The 21429-nt window shown below is 38.7% G+C and overlaps 2 protein-coding genes across 2 annotated transcripts in view; one reads left to right on the top strand and one right to left on the bottom strand.

Annotated features, from left to right (window-relative positions):
- Window positions 1–454: 454 nt before the first annotated feature.
- LOC107388524 (genetic suppressor element 1) overlaps window positions 455–21429 on the top strand; it is a 59614-nt gene continuing 38639 nt past the window's right edge. The window contains exon 1 of the mRNA XM_054733148.2: window positions 455–1099. Coding sequence (XP_054589123.2) covers window positions 1063–1099 — 37 coding nt within the window. The 5' untranslated portion in view covers window positions 455–1062. The remainder of the gene's footprint in view (window positions 1100–21429) is intronic.
- Window positions 3781–20405, bottom strand: LOC139069725 (uncharacterized). Its single transcript, XM_070550611.1, has 17 exons — window positions 20332–20405; window positions 19729–19901; window positions 16787–16949; window positions 16507–16699; window positions 15869–15913; window positions 15122–15166; window positions 11751–11795; window positions 11006–11050; window positions 10279–10323; window positions 9557–9601; window positions 8810–8854; window positions 8090–8134; window positions 7368–7412; window positions 6626–6670; window positions 5879–5923; window positions 4547–4747; window positions 3781–3976 (listed from the first exon to the last, which is right to left on the bottom strand). Exons 1-17 carry the CDS (start codon window positions 20403–20405, stop codon window positions 3905–3907), a joined length of 1371 nt encoding a protein of 456 aa, XP_070406712.1. The 3' UTR covers window positions 3781–3904.

The following is a 21429-nucleotide window of genomic DNA, read 5'->3' as shown; positions in this document are numbered from 1 at the left end:
TCCCCCATCTCCCCCCTTCTCTCACTCCCATGATGAATCAGCTGTCACTCAGGCACAAGTCCAATCTACTGATAATGAGAACTGCATCAACACCCGCTCTTCCTTTCTCTCTCTCTCTCTCTCTCTCTCTCTCCCCCTCTCTCTCTCTCTCTCTCTCTCTCTCTCTCTCTCCCTCTCCCTCTCTCGCTCTCTCTCTCTTTCTCTCTCTCTCTCCCTCTCGCTCTCTCACACACACACCGCTCTCTCTCTCTCTCACACACACACACACACACACACACACACACACACACACACACACACACACACACACACACACACACACACACACACACACACACACACACACACACACACACACACACTCACAGCCATGTGTGCATAACACCAAATCATTCATCCCTCCCTTACTCACATCTGATGATTCTCCTCCCCTCTTTATTTTCTTCCTCCCTCCCTTTCTCCCTCTTTTTTCCCTATCTCCTCCTCCTCGCTGAGCAGAGCAGAGCAGTCAGTGGTGGGACCGAGGCAAAGGAGGGAGGAGAAAACAGGAAGAAAGGAGGACAGAGGAGCACAAAAACAGTTCATTATACAGCAGACGAGCAAGAAGCCACTGAATGAATAACAAGGAAGGGATTACAAAGCGCAGGACCAGAGCAAAAAAGAGAGGAGGACGCCGACTGAAGACTTTCTCTCTTTTTCTCACTCCTCCCCCTTTCTACCCTTCCTGTCACCCTCCCAACTCTCTCAGAAGCTGTACCTCCCAGTGAAAGATGGCATGAGCACACTGTGACCCATCCTCAGCTTCACGCAGCTCATTTCTCTTTTCCCTCTTCCTCTCTGCCTCCTCCTTCCTTTTCCTCTTAAATCTTCTCTGATTCCTGCACGAGTTCATACCAGGAGGTGAGGGGTAGGAGTAGAGACATCCTCACTCCCCTGCAGGGCCTAGAGGAGCTGTTTGATGACTTTCACCTACAACAGGCTTCTTAACCCGACCGACCACAGCTTGATCCCTCAGCTTCCTCTGACCTGGACTCTCACTCACCGCAGCAGGGACTCACAAACATGTTTGGATTAAAGTCTCCTCACTTCTACCTCCCAGGTAGGACCACTTTTATTCAGAATCTACATCATGTGCCAGCTTTCCCTAAATACCTAATGGCTTGAGTGATACATTAGGAATTTAACCACTTTTCATAATGCCTGATGATTTTAAAAGTGTAAAATTGTTGAAATAAGCAAAAGAAAGCTGTCAGCTAATGACAAAGTAAATATTCTGGTGATGTCATTTTAATTAAAAAATGCAAAGTTCGAGCTCCTCTTTTAGGATTTTCCACAACTTGAAAGTTCTTGATGATCCTTGAAGAGGAAGTGAGGTTGTTTGTGAGCCATTACTGTCTCAGTATTTGTTCTCATTTGTGTGACACACACCTGAGACTGGCTGGTGTCAGTGTGGAAGCAGGTGTGAGGTTACCTCAGAAAGGTGCCTGAACATGCCTGAGAGCTGTGTGACAGAGTGATGCTGGGAGGGTGGGGGTCAGGGAAATGACAAGCTGAAGAAAGGGCAGGTAAAGGTGTGCAAATGGGGATTCTCCCATTTAATAGGAGTGAAAATGTGTGGAAACAGCAGAGCGACAGCACGAAGCCAGACATGTCTTTCCTGTGAACTCTGATCTCTGACCTCTGACCTTTTAGATGCCACAGCCAGACTTGGGTCAGTGATTTAAGAATGGTGGGTGCAATACGTGATGGCGGGGTGGGGGGTGGGGGGCTTGATGGGGGCAATTAGGGGGCAGATTCAACAAAGTTGTTTTCCTGGTGAAACTTTCATGCTGGTTTTTGAATTATGCATCTGCTTTCATGAATGATTGAATTGGTGTGATTTTGTGTTGCTTTGTTGTGTTGTTTGTATATTCCTCTGTGTGTACATGTTCGTGCATACATGCCTGTGTGTACATGTTTGTGTGTACATGTTTGTGTGTTCATGCCTGTGTGTACATGTTTGTGTGTACATGTTTGTGTGTACATGTTTGTGTGTACATGTGAACAAGACAGGAAGAAGAAAAATCTCTTCTGGAAGCTACAGAACCCCCCTTCATCCTCCTTTCTCAGCTTCCCAGGTCTCACTCACTGTCTCTCTGTGTGTGTGTGTGTGTGTGTGTGTGTGTGTGTGTGTGTTAATGGGTTTCTGTCCAAGCTGGCACCTCTGTGAGTGGCTGTGTGCACCTGTTTCTGTTGCATTTCTGTAGGTGTTCATTGTGTGTGTGTGTGTGTGTGTGTGTGTGTGTGTGTGTGTGTGTGTGTGCGCGCTCTCATCACTGGCACATTTGAAGATGCCCCAGCCCCCCTCCTGGTCCTAACTGCCGTTGCTGTGGAGACTGTGTCAGCCCCACACTCGCTCTTCAATGATCATCTGACAATGTAGAGGGTGAGGGGTGTGTGTGTGTGTGTGTGTGTGTGTGTGTGTGTGTGTGTGTGTGTGTGTGTAGTGATTACTGTGTGATTAGTCAAGGTGGGAGAAGTATTTCAGAGTGAGAATGAATGAAGAAAAGAGATTGAATGAACAATAAAAAAATCAAGAAAGGGGTTCGTGTAATCTGCATAATTGTCTTGATGATGAGTCTAAATGTGTCTATTTGTTGTGTGTGTGTGCATGTGTGTGTGTGCATGTGTGTGTGTGTGTGTGTGCTACATTTAATCCATTGTTACTCTGAGCACACCATGACCTTAACATGACGGTATCACACAAAAAGAAAGAGAGGCATTTTGCACTCCTCCACTTTTTGGACCTCCTGCTGAAATGCACACACACACACACACACACACACACACACACACACACACACACACACACACACACACACACACACTCACACATACGTGTTTTCATGACATATCAGTACCTATGACAAAAAGGTGACAAATGGGAACGTGCCTTTCCGAAGGGCCTAGAGGCATGGGAATCACAAAAAGTTTGACCCATGCTTCCAGGAACACGCCCATCTGTTGAGATTTTGGCTAGGGCAAAATTTTGGTCAAACCTGAATTTAATGCTACTTGTGAGGACACTGTCAGGTTTATGTGACTTATGAGTACCATAAGGTCACACACTGATATTTCATGTTTAGGTGAATTTTGAAGCCCATGGCTACACACACAATTTTCAGGTATACATGACTTATAAGGACCTGGTAAGGCTAGCATCTGTATTTTCAGCTTGGCTCTTGTTACAGGTTTTTGAAATTACAATATAATAGGCATAGATGTACAATAGTAACGATGACCAGTCAGGTAACTTCTGACTGAAATATCAGACATTCATGGGTTAATACAACACAGTAAATCTGAGCTGTATAGAGACTTAAAAAGAGACATAGCTCAAAAATGTGGTCAGTCTACTTTTTAAGTCTTAATATTGTATTGCATTAACTCATTTTGCGGTGAATGTTTATGTGAATAAAAACATGGAACATTATCTGCCTCTCTAATTTTTATTACAAAATGCACCCATAAACAGATTTATGAGTAAGAACAACGCAATGCGGAGACCTGCAATACTGAAATAACTGTGAGAGTAACAAACTATATCCTTTGCTTGTTTAAACTGAAAACCGCATGAACTTATGATGGCAAAAACCAGGAGAAAGGACTGAGTAACTTGGTCATTAGTAACCCAAAAGACAAAGTCAAAAATGTAAAAAAATAAAATGAAAATAAAGTTAATTTTAACTGATGCAGCATTCCTGAACCTGCATTTTATAATTTTATTTATTCATCTTTCGTTTTAATGTTATGATCCTGTTGTGGATGTAATACTTTACGGCAACCCGGTCTCTGCCTTTCAGAGCTGCCGGCTCTGCTTGGATGCAGGAGTCACATTCCTTTTTGTCAGGTACTTTGCAGCTTGTTATGAAATGAAGCAAGTGCCGCTCAACAGCCTTGACTTCATCATCTGTCCACTTGCACCTCGCCTTCCCAGCTGTCATAAATGGAAACAAAAAAATATCTTAATGCGAATGTAATATAAAAGAGAAAATATTCTAGTCTATAATGTGAATACAAAATGTTCTTAAACCTTAGTTTCTAATGGAGCACTTTAAAGGAGCAATAACAACAATTCATCACAAAATGGCTAAGTGAAGAATTAGAGATGTAATTTCATCTGGAGTACAGCATGAAGTCACAATCCCCCTCTCTGTGTTGATCTCCAGCCATAGACTTCGGTTTGGTTTAGAGGCAGTGCACAACAGCACACCTAGCAATCCAATCCAATCCAATTTTATTTATAGAGCGCATTTAAAAACAGCATGTCAGCTGACCAAAGCACTGCACAGAGTTAAACCTAAAAAAGCAGTGAAAAGATATTGCTTAATGCTCCTTTAAGGATGCTTGGGATAAACCATTTGAAGTGCTGTGTTCTGCTGGGAATCAAAGAAGATGAAACGGATTATGATAAAAGCTCTTAATAGTGTCATGCCTGAAAAGAATAAATATATCTATTGATAACAAGTATATTCACTTAAAACATTTTGTATATGGGTAACTTTACCCTTTCTTGGTGCAGTGTTGCTGATGTTTTTGCGGTCCAGGGTGGTTGAGGCAGAAGTGCCTTCCATATTGTCCAGGGTGGTTGAGGCAGAAGTGCCCTCCATATTGTCCAGGGTGGTTGAGGCAGAAGTGCCCTCCATAATGTCCAGGGAAGCTGAGTAAAGTGTCTGGCTTTGGTTCCCAGATTTCTTGGTTCTTGAGCCTTTGAAAAGTAACAGTGAAATATGAGAATTAATGCATGCAATAGGTTTGTTTGCTTTTTTGTTTGCATTGTAGGGAAAGTCAGAAGTGGGCAGTGTGTAATTTTACATTTGATATGAATATTTTACATGTGAACATAATCTACTAATAATACTCATCAATACTCAGGCATCTCCCTACGAACACATTACTTGCATGCACTACCTCTCAAATTGTGTGCCTAATCTCACAGAAGTGGACCTCCTAATCCTTGTATTTAATATTTGCCTTTATATTAATTATTTATGCATTTTGCCAGACTTCAATGTATCTAGATCTCTTAGTACCATATTAATGAATGGTGTCTACCATTCTTTCTATTTTATACACTGCTGTCCCTTAAGCCCATCTAACATGACTATCAGGAACCTAATAACTGTCTCCAGTCTCAAAACTTAAAGAAATTATCACACACTGGGCAAGTCAAGATACCTTTGTGTTGTTGAGGGTCATTCACTACAGATCATACTTGTTTCAGTGAATATTATTCACAGAAGAATCTGAGTTCCTTATATCAGACTGTATAGAAACTATTTACACTGTACAGTTCTGCTACTCAACAATATGAGGACAGTGTAACACACACACTACAGTTGTTGGTCCAACCATATGAGGATGTATTCTGAAACACACACATCTCCTTCACAGCTTGAAACAATATGAGGACATGACGACTGAATACATGTAGAGTTCATGTTCCTGACTTCTAACATCTCCTGCTGTTGTCAATAAAAGCTCTAAACCCAACACTGATGTAAAGCCATCTATTTCCCCAGAAATCCAATCATGTAAACAGATCAGCTTCAGGTTAAATGGACAAAAACATGTGTAAAAGGACAAAAATATTAAATTTAGTCAGAATAAAGATCAAGCAAATGCTTAAAGGGAAAGTTTGGACTAACAAATGGTATAGACAATTTCTTTCTCTTAATGCTTTTGTTGATTTGGGGAAACCTTCACTCAAACTGATTGTTTTAAAACAATCAAAGTGCATTTCATTTATGCACTAGGCCCAACTGACTCATGCACTTGATTCCAAACACAAAAATTAATGTGTGACCTGTTGGAAGAATGAAGTGGATTTTTCACTCACTTCTTGGTCTGTAGGAGTTTGGGACATGGTCTCAACACTTGGTGTCTGCAACAAAAGACAACAATATAATGTCAGAAACATTCTGTACTATGAATCCTGACTAGTTCATTAACGACAGATCATACTTGTTTCAGTGAATATTATTCACAGAAGAATCTGAGCTCCTTATATCAGACTGTATAGAAACTATTAACACTGTACAGTTCTGCTACCCAACAATATGAGAACAGTGTAACACACACACTACAGTTGTTGGTCCAACCATATGAGGACGTATTCTGAAACACACATCTCCTTCACAGCTTGAAACCATATGAGGACATGACGACTGAACACATGTAGAGTTCATGTTCCTGACTTCTAGCTTCTCCTGCTGTTGTCAATAAAAGCTCTAAACCCAACACTGATGTAAAGCCATCTATTTCCCCAGAAATCCAATCATATTAACTGATCAGCTTCAGGTTAAATGGACAAAAACATGTGTAAAAAGACAAAAATATTAAATTTAGTCAGAATAAAGATCAAGCAAATGCTTAAAGGGAAAGTTTGGACTAACAAATGGTATAGATAATTTCTTTCTCCTAATGCAAATGTTGATGTGGGGAAACTTTCAATCAAACTGATTGTTTTAATACAATCAAAGTGCATTTCATTTATGCACTAGGCCCAACTGACTCATCTAATTGATTCCAAACACAAAAATTAATGTGTGACCTGTTGGAAGAATGAAGTGGATTTTTCACTCACTTCTTGGTCTGTAGGAGTTTGGGACATGGTCTCAACACTTGGTGTCTGCAACAAAAGACAACAATATAATGTCAGAAACATTCTGTACTATGAATCCTGACTAGTTCATTAACTACAGATCATACTTGTTTCAGTGAATATTATTCACAGAAGAATCTGAGTTCCTTATATCAGACTGCATAGAAACTATTAACACTGTACAGTTCTGCTACCCAACAATATGAGGACAGTGTAACACACACACTACAGTTGTTGGTCCAACCATATGAGGACGTATTCTGAAACACACATCTCCTTCACAGCTTGAAACAATATGAGGACATGACGACTGAACACATGTAGAGTTCATGTTCCTGACTTCTAGCTTCTCCTGTTGTTGTCAATAAAAGCTCTAAACCCAACACTGATGTAAAGCCATCTATTTCCCCAGAAATCCAATCATATTAACTGATCAGCTTCAGGTTAAATGGACAAAAACATGTGCAAAAGGATAAAAATATTTAACTTAGAACAAATATCAAGCAAATGCTTAAAGGGAAAGTTTGGACTAACAAATGGTATAGACTATTTCTTTCTCCTAATGCTAATGTTGATTTGGGGAAACTTTCACTCAAACTGATTGTTTTAAAACAATCAAAGTGCATTTCATTTATGCACTAGGCCCAACTGACTCATATACTTGATTTCAAATACAAAAAATAATGTGTGACCTGTTGGAAGAATGAAGTGAATTTTCACTCACTTCTTGGTCTGTAGGAGGTTGGGACATGGTCTCAACACTTGGTGTCTGAAACAAAAGACAACAATGTAAATCCTGACTATTTCATAAACTACAGATCATACTTGTTTCAGTGAATATAATTCACAGAAGAATCTGAGTTCCTTATATCAGACTGTATAGAAACTATTAACACTGTACAGTTCTGCTACCCAACAATATGAGGACAGTGTAACACACACACTACAGTTGTTGGTCCAACCATATGAGGACGTATTCTGAAACACACATCTCCTTCACAGCTTGAAACAATATGAGGACATGACGACTGAACACATGTAGAGTTCATGTTCCTGACTTCTAGCTTCTCCTGTTGTTGTCAATAAAAGCTCTAAACCCAACATTGATGTAAAGCCATCTATTTCCCCAGAAATCCAATCATATTAACTGATCAGCTTCAGGTTAAATGGACAAAAACATGTGTAAAAGGACAAAAATATTAAACTTAGTCTGAACAAATATCAAGCAAATGCTTAAAGGGAAAGTTTGGACTAACAAATGGTATAGACAATTTCTTTCTCCTAATGCTAATGTTGATTTGGGGAAACTTTCACTGAAACTGATTGTTTTAAAACAATCAAAGTGCATTTCATTTATGCACTAGGCCCAACTGACTCATATACTTGATTTCAAATACAAAAAATAATGTGTGACCTGTTGGAAGAATGGAGTGAATTTTCACTCACTTCTTGGTCTGTAGGAGGTTGGGACATGGTCTCAACACTTGGTGTCTGAAACAAAAGACAACAATGTAAATCCTGACTAGTTCACTAACTACAGATCATACTTGTTTCAGTGAATATAATTCAAAGAAGAATCTGAGTTCCTTATATCAGACTGTATAGAAACTATTAACACTGTACAGTTCTTCTACCCAACAATATGAGGACAGTGTAACACACACACTACAGTTGTTGGTCCAACCATATGAGGACATATTCTGAAACACACATCTCCTTCACAGCTTGAAACAATATGAGGACATGACGACTGAACACATGTAGAGTTCATGTTCCTGACTTCTAGCTTCTGCTGTTGTCAATAAAAGCTCTAAACCCAACACTGATGTAAAGCCATCTATTTCCCCAGAAATCCAATCATATTAACTGATCAGCTTCAGGTTAAATGGACAAAAACATGTGTAAAAAGACAAAAATATTAAATTTAGTCAGAATAAAGATCAAGCAAATGCTTAAAGGGAAAGTTTGGACTAACAAATTGTATAGATAATTTCTTTCTCCTAATGCAAATATTGATTTGGGGAAACTTTCAATCAAACTGATTGTTTTAATACAATCAAAGTGCATTTCATTTATGCACTAGGCCCAACTGACTCATATACTTGATTCCAAACACAAAAATTAATGTGTGACCTGTTGGGAGAATGAAGTGGATTTTTCACTCACTTCTTGGTCTGTAGGAGTTTGGGACATGGTCTCAACACTTGGTGTCTGAAACAAAAGACAACAATATAATGTCAGAAACATTGTGTACTATGAATCCTGACTAGTTCATTAACTACAGATCATACTTGTTTCAGTGAATATTATTCACAGAAGAATCTGAGTTCCTTATATCAGACTGTATAGAAACTATTAACACTGTACATTTCTGATACCTAACAATATGAGGACAGTGTAACACACACACTACAGTTGTTGGTCCAACCATATGAGGACGTATTCTGAAACACACATCTCCTTCACAGCTTGAAACCATATGAGGACATGACGACTGAACACATGTAGAGTTCATGTTCCTGACTTCTAGCTTCTCCTGCTGTTGTCAATAAAAGCTCTAAACCCAACACTGATGTAAAGCCATCTATTTCCCCAGAAATCCAATCATGTTAACTGATCAGCTTCAGGTTAAATGGACAAAAACATGTGTAAAAAGACAAAAATATTAAATTTAGTCAGAATAAAGATCAAGCAAACGCTTAAAGGGAAAGTTTGAACTAAAAAATGGTATAGATAATTTCTTTCTCCTAATGCAAATGTTGATTTGGGGAAACTTTCAATCAAACTGATTGTTTTAAAACAATCAAAGTGCATTTCATTTATGCACTAGGCCCAACTGACTCATATACTTGATTTCAAATACAAAAAATAATGTGTGACCTGTTGGAAGAATGAAGTGGATTTTTCACTCACTTCTTGGTCTGTAGGAGGTTGGGACATGGTCTCAACACTTGGTGTCTGAAACAAAAGACAACAATGTAAATCCTGACTAGTTCATTAACTACAGATCATACTTGTTTCAGTGAATATAATTCACAGAAGAATCTGAGTTCCTCATATCAGACTGTATAGAAACTATTAACACTGTACAGTTCTGCTACCCAACAATATGAGGACAGTGTAACACACACACTACAGTTGTTGGTCCAACCATATGAGGACGTATTCTGAAACACACATCTCCATCACAGCTTGAAACAATATGAGGACATGACGACTGAACACATGTAGAGTTCATGTTCCTGACTTCTAGCTTCTCCTGTTGTTGTCAATAAAAGCTCTAAACCCAACACTGATGTAAAGCCATCTATTTCCCCAGCAATCCAATCATATTAACTGATCAGCTTCAGGTTAAATGGACAAAAACATGTGTAAAAGGACAAAAATATTAAACTTAGTCAGAACAAATATCAAGCAAATGCTTAAAGGGAAAGTTTGGACTAACAAATGGTATAGACAATTTCTTTCTCCTAATGCTAATGTTGATTTGGGGAAACTTTCACTCAAACTGATTGTTTTAAAACAATCAAAGTGCATTTCATTTATGCACTAGGCCCAACTGACTCATATACCTGATTTCAAATACGAAAAATAATGTGTGACCTGTTGGAAGAATGAAGTGAATTTTCACTCACTTCTTGGTCTGTAGGAGGTTGGGACGTGGTCTCAACACTTGGTGTCTGAAACAAAAGACAACAATGTAAATCCTGACTAGTTCATTAGCTACAGATCATACTTGTTTCAGTGAACATTATTCACAGAAGAATCTGAGTTCCTCATATCAGACTGTATAGAAACTAATAACACTGTACAGTTCTGCTACCCAACAATATGAGGACAGTGTAACACACACACACTACAGTTGTTGGTCCAACCATATGAGGATGTTTTCTGAAACACACACATCTCCTTTACAGCTTGAATCAATATGAGGACATGACGACTGAACACATGTAGAGTTCATGTTCCTGACTTCTAGCTCCTCCTGCTGTTGTCAATAAAAGCTCTAAACCCAACACTGATGTAAAGCCATCTATTTCCCCAGAAATCCAATCATATTAACTGATCAGCTTCAGGTTAAATGGACTAAAACATGTGTAAAAGGACAAAAATATTAAATTTAGTCAGAATAAAGATCAAGCAAATGCTTACAGGGAAAGCTTGGACTAACAAATGGTATAGACAATTTCTTTCTCCTAATGCTAGTGTTGATTTGGGGAAACTTTCACTCAAACAGATTGTTTTAAAACAATCAAAGTGCATTTCATTTATGCACTAGGCCCAACTGACTCATATACTTGATTTCAAATACAAAAAATAATGTGTGACCTGTTGGAAGAATGAAATGAATTTTTCACTCACTTCTTGGTCTGTAGGAGGTTGGGACATGGTCTCAACACTTGGCGTCTGAAACAAAAGACAACAATATAATGTCAAACATTCTGTACTATAAATCCTGACTAGTTCATTAACTACAGATCATACTTGTTTCAGTGAATATTATTCACAGAAGAATCTGAGTTCCTTATATCAGACTGTATAGAAACTATTAACACTGTACAGTTCTGCTACCCAACAATATGAGGACAGTGTAACACACACACTACAGTTGTTGGTCCAACCATATGAGGACCTATTCTGAAACACACATCTCCTTCACAGCTTGAAACAATATGAGGACATGACGACTGAACACATGTAGAGTTCATGTTCCTGACTTCTAGCTTCTCCTGCTGTTGTCAATAAAAGCTCTAAACCCAACACTGACGTAAAGCTATCTATTTCCCCAGAAATCCAATCATATTAACTGATCAGCTTCAGGTTAAATGGAGAAAAACATGTGTAAAAGGACAAAAATATTAAATTTAGTTAGAATAAAGATCAAGCAAATGCTTAAAGGGAAAGTTTGGACTAACAAATGGTATAGACAATTTCTTTCTCCTAATGCTAATGTTGATTTGGGGAAACTTTCACTCAAACTGATTGTTTTAACACAATCAAAGTGCATTTCATTTATGCACTAGGCCCAACTGACTCATATACTTGATTCCAAACACAAAAATTAATGTGTGACCTGTTGGAAGAATGAAGTGGATTTTTCACTCACTTCTTGGTCTGTAGGAGTTTGGGACATGGTCTCAACACTTGGTGTCTGAAACAAAAGACAACAATGTAAATCCTGACTAGTTCATTAGCTACAGATCATTCTTATTTCAGTGAATATAATTCACAGAAGAATCTGAGTTCCTTATATCAGACTGTATAGAAACTATTAACACTGTACAGTTCTGCTACCCAAAAATATGAGGACAGTGTAACACACACACTACAGTTGTTGGTCCAACCATATGAGGACGTATTCTGAAACACACACATCTCCTTCACAGCTTGAAACAATACGAGGACATGACGACTGAACACATGTAAAGTTCATGTTCCTGACTTCTAACATCTGCTGTTGTCAATAAAAGCTCTAAACCCAACACTGATGTAAAGCCATCTATTTCCCCAGAAATCCAATCATGTAAACTGATCAGCTTCAGGTTAAATGGACAAAAACATGTGTAAAAGGGCAAAAATATTAAATTTAGACAGAATAAAGATCAAGCAAATGCTTAAAGGGGAAGTTTGGACTAACAAATGGTATAGACAATTTCTTTCTCTTAATGCGTTTGTTGATTTGGGGAAACTTTCACTCAAACTGATTGTTTTAATACAATCAACGTGCATTTCATTCATGCACTAGGCCCAACTGACTCATATACTTGATTCCAAATACAAAAAATAATGTGTGACCTGTTGGAAGAATGAAGATCTATTGAGTTGTAAGTGATCTGAACGTTTCATGATGATAGCCCCAAGCACAATTTCACATTATTCTGGGTCCAGTTCACTGAAAAAATCTTCAATCAGGCTGAAAAATCACAGGAAAGTAGAATCTATTGAGTTATAAGCGATTCCAACGTTTCATGATGATAGCTCAGTCCTAATGGGGTCAAATGATGTCACAAAGGTCACCGGATCACTTATGCCTTAAAGGCCTGCTTACAAAAACAGCTTTGGGGGCTTATAACTTGGCTTCTGAATGTCCTAGAGAGATCAGCTTGGTTTTAAATTACTCCAATTAACAGCCCCTATTAGCTCTTATGGTTTTAAAATGGGACACAGAATTATGTTGCACCAAGCACAATTTCACATATTTCTGGTTGCATATCTGTGATACAAGCTCCAATCTGTCTGAAATTAACATATGTTGGACATGTGAGGTCAAGGAGCATATCAGTTGCAAGTCTGTAGGTTGAAGAGAACCCTGTTTTTCAGCTGAAATCCATCATTTTTTCTGACCTCTGACCCAGAACAGCACCAGAACAATGAGCTACGGCTACCAAACTGCCTGGGCTAGCTCGGGGTGACGGCGGCGTGCCAAATCGACGTTTGTTTGGTGAAAATCGGTTGAGAAATGCCACTTTGCCGAGCACGGCAAAAAAGGCGAGAAAAGTGCCATCCGGCCCCAAACGGACACTTAACACGATGCGACCGACACAAATTTGAAATCTATGGTTCGGACCAGCACTGGGGTAAAACAAAAAAATGTTCGTGAGCCTCGGATCAACGATGGCCGAACGGCAGCCAAAAAGGGGCTCAAATCTTGGCCAGGCTTCATTTGGGGCCTAGGGTTTTGTCCGTTGCTTTTAATTAATTAAAAATAGTTAAATTCTACGTAGGGACATGAAATTCACATATGTTGTAAATAAGCACATGCCGAATCATAATTTCTAAGATGCGTCACGCTACGTCGCTCACTGACCGAGTTCGGCCACTAGGGGGCGCAGTCAAAAAAAATTCACTCTCTGGTTCGGAAGTCCGGTACGAGAGCAAAAATCTACTCGCCTTTTTGATAGCCCTCACGGCGCTAGAATTGCGCCATTGCAAACTTGCAAAAATCGCGCGCTTTGGGGGGGCTATATCTCCGGAACCACAAAATATTTTGCCACCAAACCACCTCGGGTGGACTAGTGCTTGGCCCCCGAACCACATATCCGAAGATGGCGCCGCTGGCACCAGCAGAACTTTTTTTTTCCACTTTGTAACAGCAAAACACAAGTCCTCTTTGAGGCATTACGTCTCAGAGGACATTTTTTGGCCTAACTCGGAAGCGACTTTTTTTTTCTTTTCAATTTTGACAGCGGATTATGATTGCTTGGCACCACGGGGACCACCTCTCCAAAAACGGGACGGATCGGGCGTTTGCTTGAGGAGCTGTGGCCAAAAAAGAGCGTGACCTCTGGCGACCTAGGGTTCAGAAAAGCACCGGAACAACGAGCTACGGCTACCAAACTGCCTGGGCTAGTTCGGGGTGACGGCGGCATGCCAAATCAATGTTTGTTTTGTTAAAATCGGTTGAGAAATGCCACTTTGCCGAGCACATGGCAAAAAAGGAGGGAACACTGCCGTCCGGCCCCAAACGGACGCTTTACACGATGCGACCGGCACAAATTCAAATTCTGTGGTTCGGGCCAGTGGTGGGATGCACCAGAAGAATTTTCGGGCGCCTCGGACCAACGTGGGCTGAACGGCAGACGAAAAGGGTCTCAAGTGACAGAAGGCCGCAAACAAAGCCTGAGCTAAATTTTCACACTTTCGGGCCGCCGTTTGAATTCAGTCAGGCGTAGCCGCACGAAATTGTTTGTGGTGCATCCCGGCTACCATCTCATCGAAGCACGTCGAAATTGCGGCCGTCGGACCTTTTCGAGGGCCCTTTCGGGACGCGTGTCCAATTGGATATAGTCAGGTAGTGTCCGGTTACACCTTTGTGGGCTTATAACTTGGCTTCAGAATATCCTAGAGAGGTCAGGTTGATTTTAAAATACTCCAAGTAATGGTCTATATCTGGAACAGAAGGAATGGAGTCATTACCACTTATGGGTTTTAAATGGCACCCAGAATTATGTCGCACAAAGCACAAATTCACATATTTCAGGGTTCAGTTCTCTGACAAAGCTTCAATCAGGCTGAAACATCACAGGAAGGTAGAATCTATTGAGTTATAAGTGATTCCAACGGTTCATGATGATAGCTCATTCCTAATGTGGTCAAATGATGTCACAAAGGTCATCGGATCACTTGTTCTTTAAAGGCGTGGTTCCTAACACACATTTGCGGGCTTATAACTTTTCTTCTGAATGTCCTAGAGAGCTCAGATCTGGTTTTTAAATGGCACCCAGAATTATGTCGCACAAAGCCCAATTTCACATACTTCTGGGTCCATTTGTGTGAAAACAAGGTCCAATCAGGCTGAAACATCACGTGAAAGTATAATCTATGGAGTTGTAAGTGATCTGAACGTTTCATGATGATAGCACATTCCTAAGGGGGTCAAACCATGTCCCAAAGGTCACCGGGCGTGGTTTCACTTGAAGGCCGGTTTCCAAAAACAGCTTTGGTGGCTCATAACTTTTCTTCCAATTTTTCACTCACTTCTTGGTCTGTAGGAGTTTGGGACAATGTCTCAACACTTGGTGTCTGCAACAAAAGACAACAATATAATGTCAGAAACATTCTGTACTATGAATCCTGTCTAGTTCATTAACTACAGATCATACTTGTTTCAGTGAATATTATTCACAGAAGAATCTGAGTTCCTTATATCAGACTGTATAGAAACTATTAACACTGTACAGTTCTGCTACCCAACACTATGAGGACAGTGTAACACACACACTACAGTTGTTGGTCCAACCATATGAGGACGTATTCTGAAACACACACATCTCCTTCACAGCTTGAAACAATATGAGGACATGACGACTGAACACATGTAGAGTTCATGTTCCTGACTTCTAGCTTCTCCTGCTGTTGTCAATAAAAGCTCTAAACCCAACACTGATGTAAAGCCATCTAATTCCCCAGAAATCCAATCATATTAACTGATCAGCTTCAGGTTAAATGGACAAAAATGTGTAAAAGGACAAAAATATTAAATTTAGTCAGAATAAAGATCAAGCAAATGCTTAAAGGGAAAGCTTGGACTAACAAATGGTATAGACAATTTCTTTCTCCTAATGCAAATGTTGATTTGGGGAAACTTTCACTCATACTGATTGTTTTAAAACAATCAAAGTGCATTACATTTATGCACTAGGCCCAACTGACTCATATACTTGATTTCAAATACAAAAAATAATGTGTGACCTGTTGGAAGAATGAAATGAATTTTTCACTCACTTCTTGGTCTGTAGGAGGTTGGGACATGGTCTCAACACTTGGCGTCTGAAACAAAAGACAACAATATAATGTCAAACATTCTGTACTATGAATCCTGACTAGTTAATTAACTACAGATCATACTTGTTTCAGTGAATATTATTCACAGAAGAATCTGAGTTCCTTATATCAGACTGTATAGAAACTATTAACACTGTACAGTTCTGCTACCCAACAATATGAGGACAGTGTAACACACACACACTACAGTTGTTGGTCCAACCATATGAGAACGTATTCTGAAACACACACATCTCCTTCACAGCTTGAAACAATATGAGGACATGATGACTGAACACATGTAGAGTTCATGTTCCTGACTTCTAGCTTCTCCTGCTGTTGTCAATAAAAGTTCTAAACCCAACACTGATGTAAAGCCATCTATTTCCCCAGAAATCCGATCATGTAAACTGATCAGCTTCAGGTTAAATGGACAAAAACATGTGTAAAGGGACAAAAATGTCAAATTTTGTTAATAAAAGCTCTAAACCCAGCACTGATCTACTCTGGTCTTCATAACTAGAATAACCATCTATGTTTTCATCTACTAATATTTAACATTTCTTGTACTGCACAATCTGTAAAGAGGATTTGCTTACCAGAGCTCGCCATGGCCACATAGATTCTCCATAGTCATGGGTGATTTCACTCTCTGCTTGGATATTGTCAATAGCAAACAAGCAGAGATGAGGTTTATCCTGGACTGCCAGCTCTTTCATCTTGCAGTTTGGGTACTTGTGGTCATCAGTAACCAGCCGGCCAAGTGAGTCGTCTTCACGGGAGGCATCAATGCTAAAAGTGAAGAAAAGAACATATGATTTCTTCACTAAAAACATAATGTTGTGAAGAACAACTGATATTGTATATGCCTTTACTTACCACCATGTGTTATTTTTCCATTTAAAATCAAATAGGAAAGCAGTTTGCTTTTCTGTGTACTTTTTCTGCCGCTTGTCCCGTTCATGTTCTGAGATAAGCTCCCCACTGTACTCGACCACAAAGGATCCCTTTTCAATTGGTTCAGAGGCAAATACACCATGTCCTAATACAAGATGTTCAATAAGTAGTGTTAAGTAATACAATCCAAATCAGGTTTACTGCAGCTGATCAGCCACTGACAAAACATGCAGAACAAACAATCATAAAATGTTTTAATTGTGAGGGGATTATCTAGATGCTTACGTTCATGGATTCAACAAATGAGTTGAAACAATAAATAAATACCAATAATAAAAAAAAATTTAAAATATTTTGCAATAAATTTCAAATACATGGAAATGTAAAACAGTTTTAATCTAGATAGATAACTTTATTGATCAATTTGGGAGGTTCCCTCAGGGAAACTGAAACAATTGTTATATATTACTAAATATTATAATAAACATTAGTTGCAGCTCCGGTAATATTCATGCAGCAGCCATAAGGAACAACATATAACATACCTTTATAGTCATTGATCCATTGGGCCTTTAAACAAGGCTTGTCACTTCCAGATAAAATAAAGTGAGCAGCCTCTGCTTCAGAAAGGTGTCAATGGGAAGAAGTCTTTCAACCAGATGTCATCAAAAACACTGCTCCTGCGTAAGTACCCATTTTAAAATGTTCACACATTTTTCTGGGTCAACAATATGTGCTCCACTACGACAGCTCTTGCCACCAGCCAGTTCATACCTTTGCTATTCACACACTGAGGTATTGTTTCCAGCGTTTCACTTTTTATAAACGCTACACAGCGTCAATATAAACTTGTAGAGCTACTTCTTAAGCTGGTCTAATAAAAGAAGAAATATTATTCAGAGCTTTAGTTGACAAATTATTTTCTGCTTACAGAAAGATATTAGTGGAGATTGTGGCCTGTTACAATAGTAAATTGTGGTGATGGATGATGATTAAAATGTAAATCTGCTTTTGTGATTGCAGATTCTATGAGAAAAAAAATCCCATCTCCCGCAGTTCCACTGACCACGACATATGTAAACATGCTATCCGCTGGTTTAACTTGGCAGCAGATCGAGACTGCTCAAGGCGACGTAGTTGTATACAAGAAATTCAACCCGCTGACCAGCATTCATCTTTATAACATAAATTACAGTCTGGTAACAGTTTTTTAATACTGTTTGCATTACTATTATTGTACTTTATACTTTGCTTGCACATGCAACAAACCATTTTTTTATACAGTTTGTATTACTATTATACTTTATACTTGCACATGTAACACAGTTTTTATACAGTTTGTATTACTATTATACTTTATGTATTACTATTATACTTTATACTTGCACATGTAACACAGTTTTTATACAGTTTGTATTACTATTATACTTTATGTATTACTATTATACTTTATACTTGCACATGTAACAGTTTTTTATACAGTTTGTATTACTATTATACTTTGCTTGCACATGTAACACAGTTTTTAATACAGTTTGTATTACTATTATACTTTATACTTCCACATGTAACACAGTTTTTTAATACAGTTTGTATTACTATTATATATATATATATATATATATATATAGTTTACAATTTGTAATAGGTAAAACAGCTCCTGTATATATATACTTCCTGTTAAAAGGGAGTTTTTCCTTCCCACTGTCGCCAAAGTGCTTGCTCATAGGTGGTCACATGATTGGGTTTTTCTCGGTACCTATTAAGCGCCTTGAGGTGACTTTGTTTGTTATTTGGCGCTATATAAATAAAATTGAATTGAAATTGAATTGTACTGCTGCATACTGTGATATTTACAGTTGCTTAGTTAATTAAATGACTTAATTACTCACTTTTATCTACTAATTGAATTACTAAATGAAGCTGGAATTGTGCATTCTGCAGTTTTAATAGTGTATTAGTGTTTAAAGAAACAATATGCATTTTATACTATATTGTAAAAAGTATAAGGTAAGTTGAATTTAAAATATAATTAATGAAGAGTTGACTTTTTTCATCAATTTATTTATTAACCTTTATTTAACCAGGAAGATCCCATTGAGGTTAAAAACCTCTTTTTCAAGGGAGACCTGGCCAAGATAGGCAGCAGCAGGTGTCTCACATTTACAGAGGTTACTCAAACACATGCAACAATAAGTGAAAGACTACAAATAAAATAAAATTCAATTAAAAAAATAAAAAGTCAGTTAAAATGACAGTCAATCTAATTGAAACAGTTTCATGTTATGGACTTGGGCTCAATGATTCGTAGTTTAGATTTAAAAGCACTAAATGCAATGAATTCAGTCATCTTCCAGTCCTTCTGCAGTTTGTTCCAAGCCAAGGGTGCTAAATGGACAAAAGCTTTTTTACCAAGTTCAGTTCGGGCAAATAGAGCAGAAAGCAACAAGTAACCATGCGCACAAAGAGAATACCGACCAGCATGTTTCATTGCAAGCAGGGAACATATATAAGAAGGCAGCAACCCAAGTATTGCCTTATATATAAAACTGTATAAATGAGAGTTCCTCCGACTTAACAAAGCAGGTCATCCTACCTGAGAGTATAACTCACAATGGTGAGTCTGAAATTTATGGTTAGTGATGAACCTCAGAGAAGCATGATACACAGAATCAACCATTCAAAGACATTGAGCAGAAGCATTCATATATAGAATATCACCATAATCCAGCACAGGCAAGAATGTTGCAGCAACAAGCAGCTTCTTTGTATTAAAAGAGAAACACAACTTATTTTGAAAGTAAAATCTCAGTTTTAACTTCAGGTTTTTCCACAAGATTCTCTACATGTGGTTTGAAGGTGAGCAAGTCATCAATTAAAATCCCCAGATATTTATATATGTGAACCATCTCTTGTTTTATTACCTTCAAGAGTGGTTACTGATGGGATTATTTGGGCCAAATTCCTTGATTTAGAAAACAGCATGAGCTTTGTTTTGTCTGCGTTGAGAACAAGTTTAAGCAGAAGTAATGAGTGCTGGACAGCAAAAAAGGCTTTCTGCAAGGAGTCAATGGCTTGGACAAGAGTTGAACCACAGCTGTAAATAACAGTATCATCAGCATAGAAGTGCAAGTTTGCATCTGGCACATTTAGACTAAGATTGTTTACGTAAATGATAAATAGAAGTGGTTGATAATATCCACCTTGGATAACAAGCTGCGCACATTAAGATGAACTATCTTCAGCTCAATTTAGGATTTAAATTCAGATGGTGTCTGACTACATTGCAGCTCAGGGCCTGGGTTAGGTTGTACATTACCAGATTAGAGCAGTAGTAAGACGATCAGAAGTCTATGATTTGTAAGATTACTTATTGATTTTGACTTGTGAAATGTTGAAACAAAGCAGGATTTTTCATAATTAATTTTGTAATTTTACAAAGCAAGAAGGTTTTGAAGATGAGGTAAATCTTTCTGTAGTTCAAATGATAAATTAATGTCCTGTTTCAAATACATTGGAAATTGTACAGGATGTATAGCAGCAGTGACGCATGTAGATCTGCCATGTCTCGCAGAGTGGGGACACTGTTTAATGTTCTCATCTTAGAGAATTTGAGTGTCCAAAGGCCCCCCACAGCCAATAAGCAAAGTAAAGTTATTTTAAAAAGCCATTATCCAAAACACACAATGATTGTTGATGCTGAATTAAATAGGCTGCACAAACCTAGGATGGCAAGTAAGGCTCCAGCCAGAAGTTCAGGTTCTGGTGGCTTGCTAGCAGTGGGCTTCTGCTAGCACATTTACCAATGTGGTGTAGACGGCTTCAATCAACAGCACAGTACCCGATGTATTGCAGATGAGCTTTTCTAGAAACACAGGCCTTGGTGTGGTGCTGATGTCTTCCACTAGCAACACAGATGCAGTTGGTTTAGCCGGCAGCAAAGGCCCTGGTGTGATGCAGACTGCCCCAGCCAGCAGTACAGGCCCTGATGTGATGCCTATGGGTCCAGCCAGCAGCACATGCCCTGGTGTGGTGCCTATGGGTCCAGCCGGCAGTACAGGCCCTTATGTGATGCCTATGGGTCCAGCCAGCAGTGCAGGCCCTGGTGAGGCTCAGTTGGTTTATGCTAGCAGCACAGGCCCTGGTCTGGTGCAGACAACTTCTGGTAGTAGCATAGGTCCCCAAAAAAACATTTCCCAATGAATTTACAGAATACTTTAGAATACTCTCTAGGAATTCACTGAGTCGAGACTGAGCTTGATGATCATACTGAATCACATGACAGCGGCAGGAATCTCTAAGTTCAACTGTAGATTGCAGATGCATTTATATTAATACAGATGAATATAAACTCTTCAAGGATCAAAATCTGCACACACATCATTCTGCATAGTGAAGATCAGACAATTTGTGCATTGATCTTGAGAAGTAAGACTCATTAAATAATAGTAATATAATTTGACAAATGTTGAAACTTTATATTTTGAGACATTTTGTCAACAACAACAAAAAAAAAACCCAAGATGTGCAGGCACTGATAACTGAATCTAAAGTGAATCTAAACTGAATCTTCATTTTTGTCAAGATTTGCTTGATTTAATTGTTGTTACCCTTGCTTAAGCCCC

This window comes from Nothobranchius furzeri, chromosome 4 (genome assembly GCF_043380555.1).
Source record: "Nothobranchius furzeri strain GRZ-AD chromosome 4, NfurGRZ-RIMD1, whole genome shotgun sequence".
NCBI lineage: Eukaryota > Metazoa > Chordata > Actinopteri > Cyprinodontiformes > Nothobranchiidae > Nothobranchius > Nothobranchius furzeri.
The sequence above is the reverse complement of the archived record's forward strand: the minus strand, read 5'-3'. Positions and strand labels throughout refer to the sequence as shown.

Coding starts and splice junctions, on each gene's coding strand:
- LOC139069725 (XM_070550611.1), bottom strand. CDS start 20,405: ATGAGAACATTAAACAGTGTCCCCACTCTGCGAGACATGGCAGATCTA. Junction 8,855..9,556: donor AACCTCCTACAGACCAAGAA/GTGAGTGAAAAA, acceptor CTTTTGTTTCAG/ACACCAAGTGTTGAGACCAT. Junction 7,413..8,089: donor AACCTCCTACAGACCAAGAA/GTGAGTGAAAAT, acceptor CTTTTGTTTCAG/ACACCAAGTGTTGAGACCAT.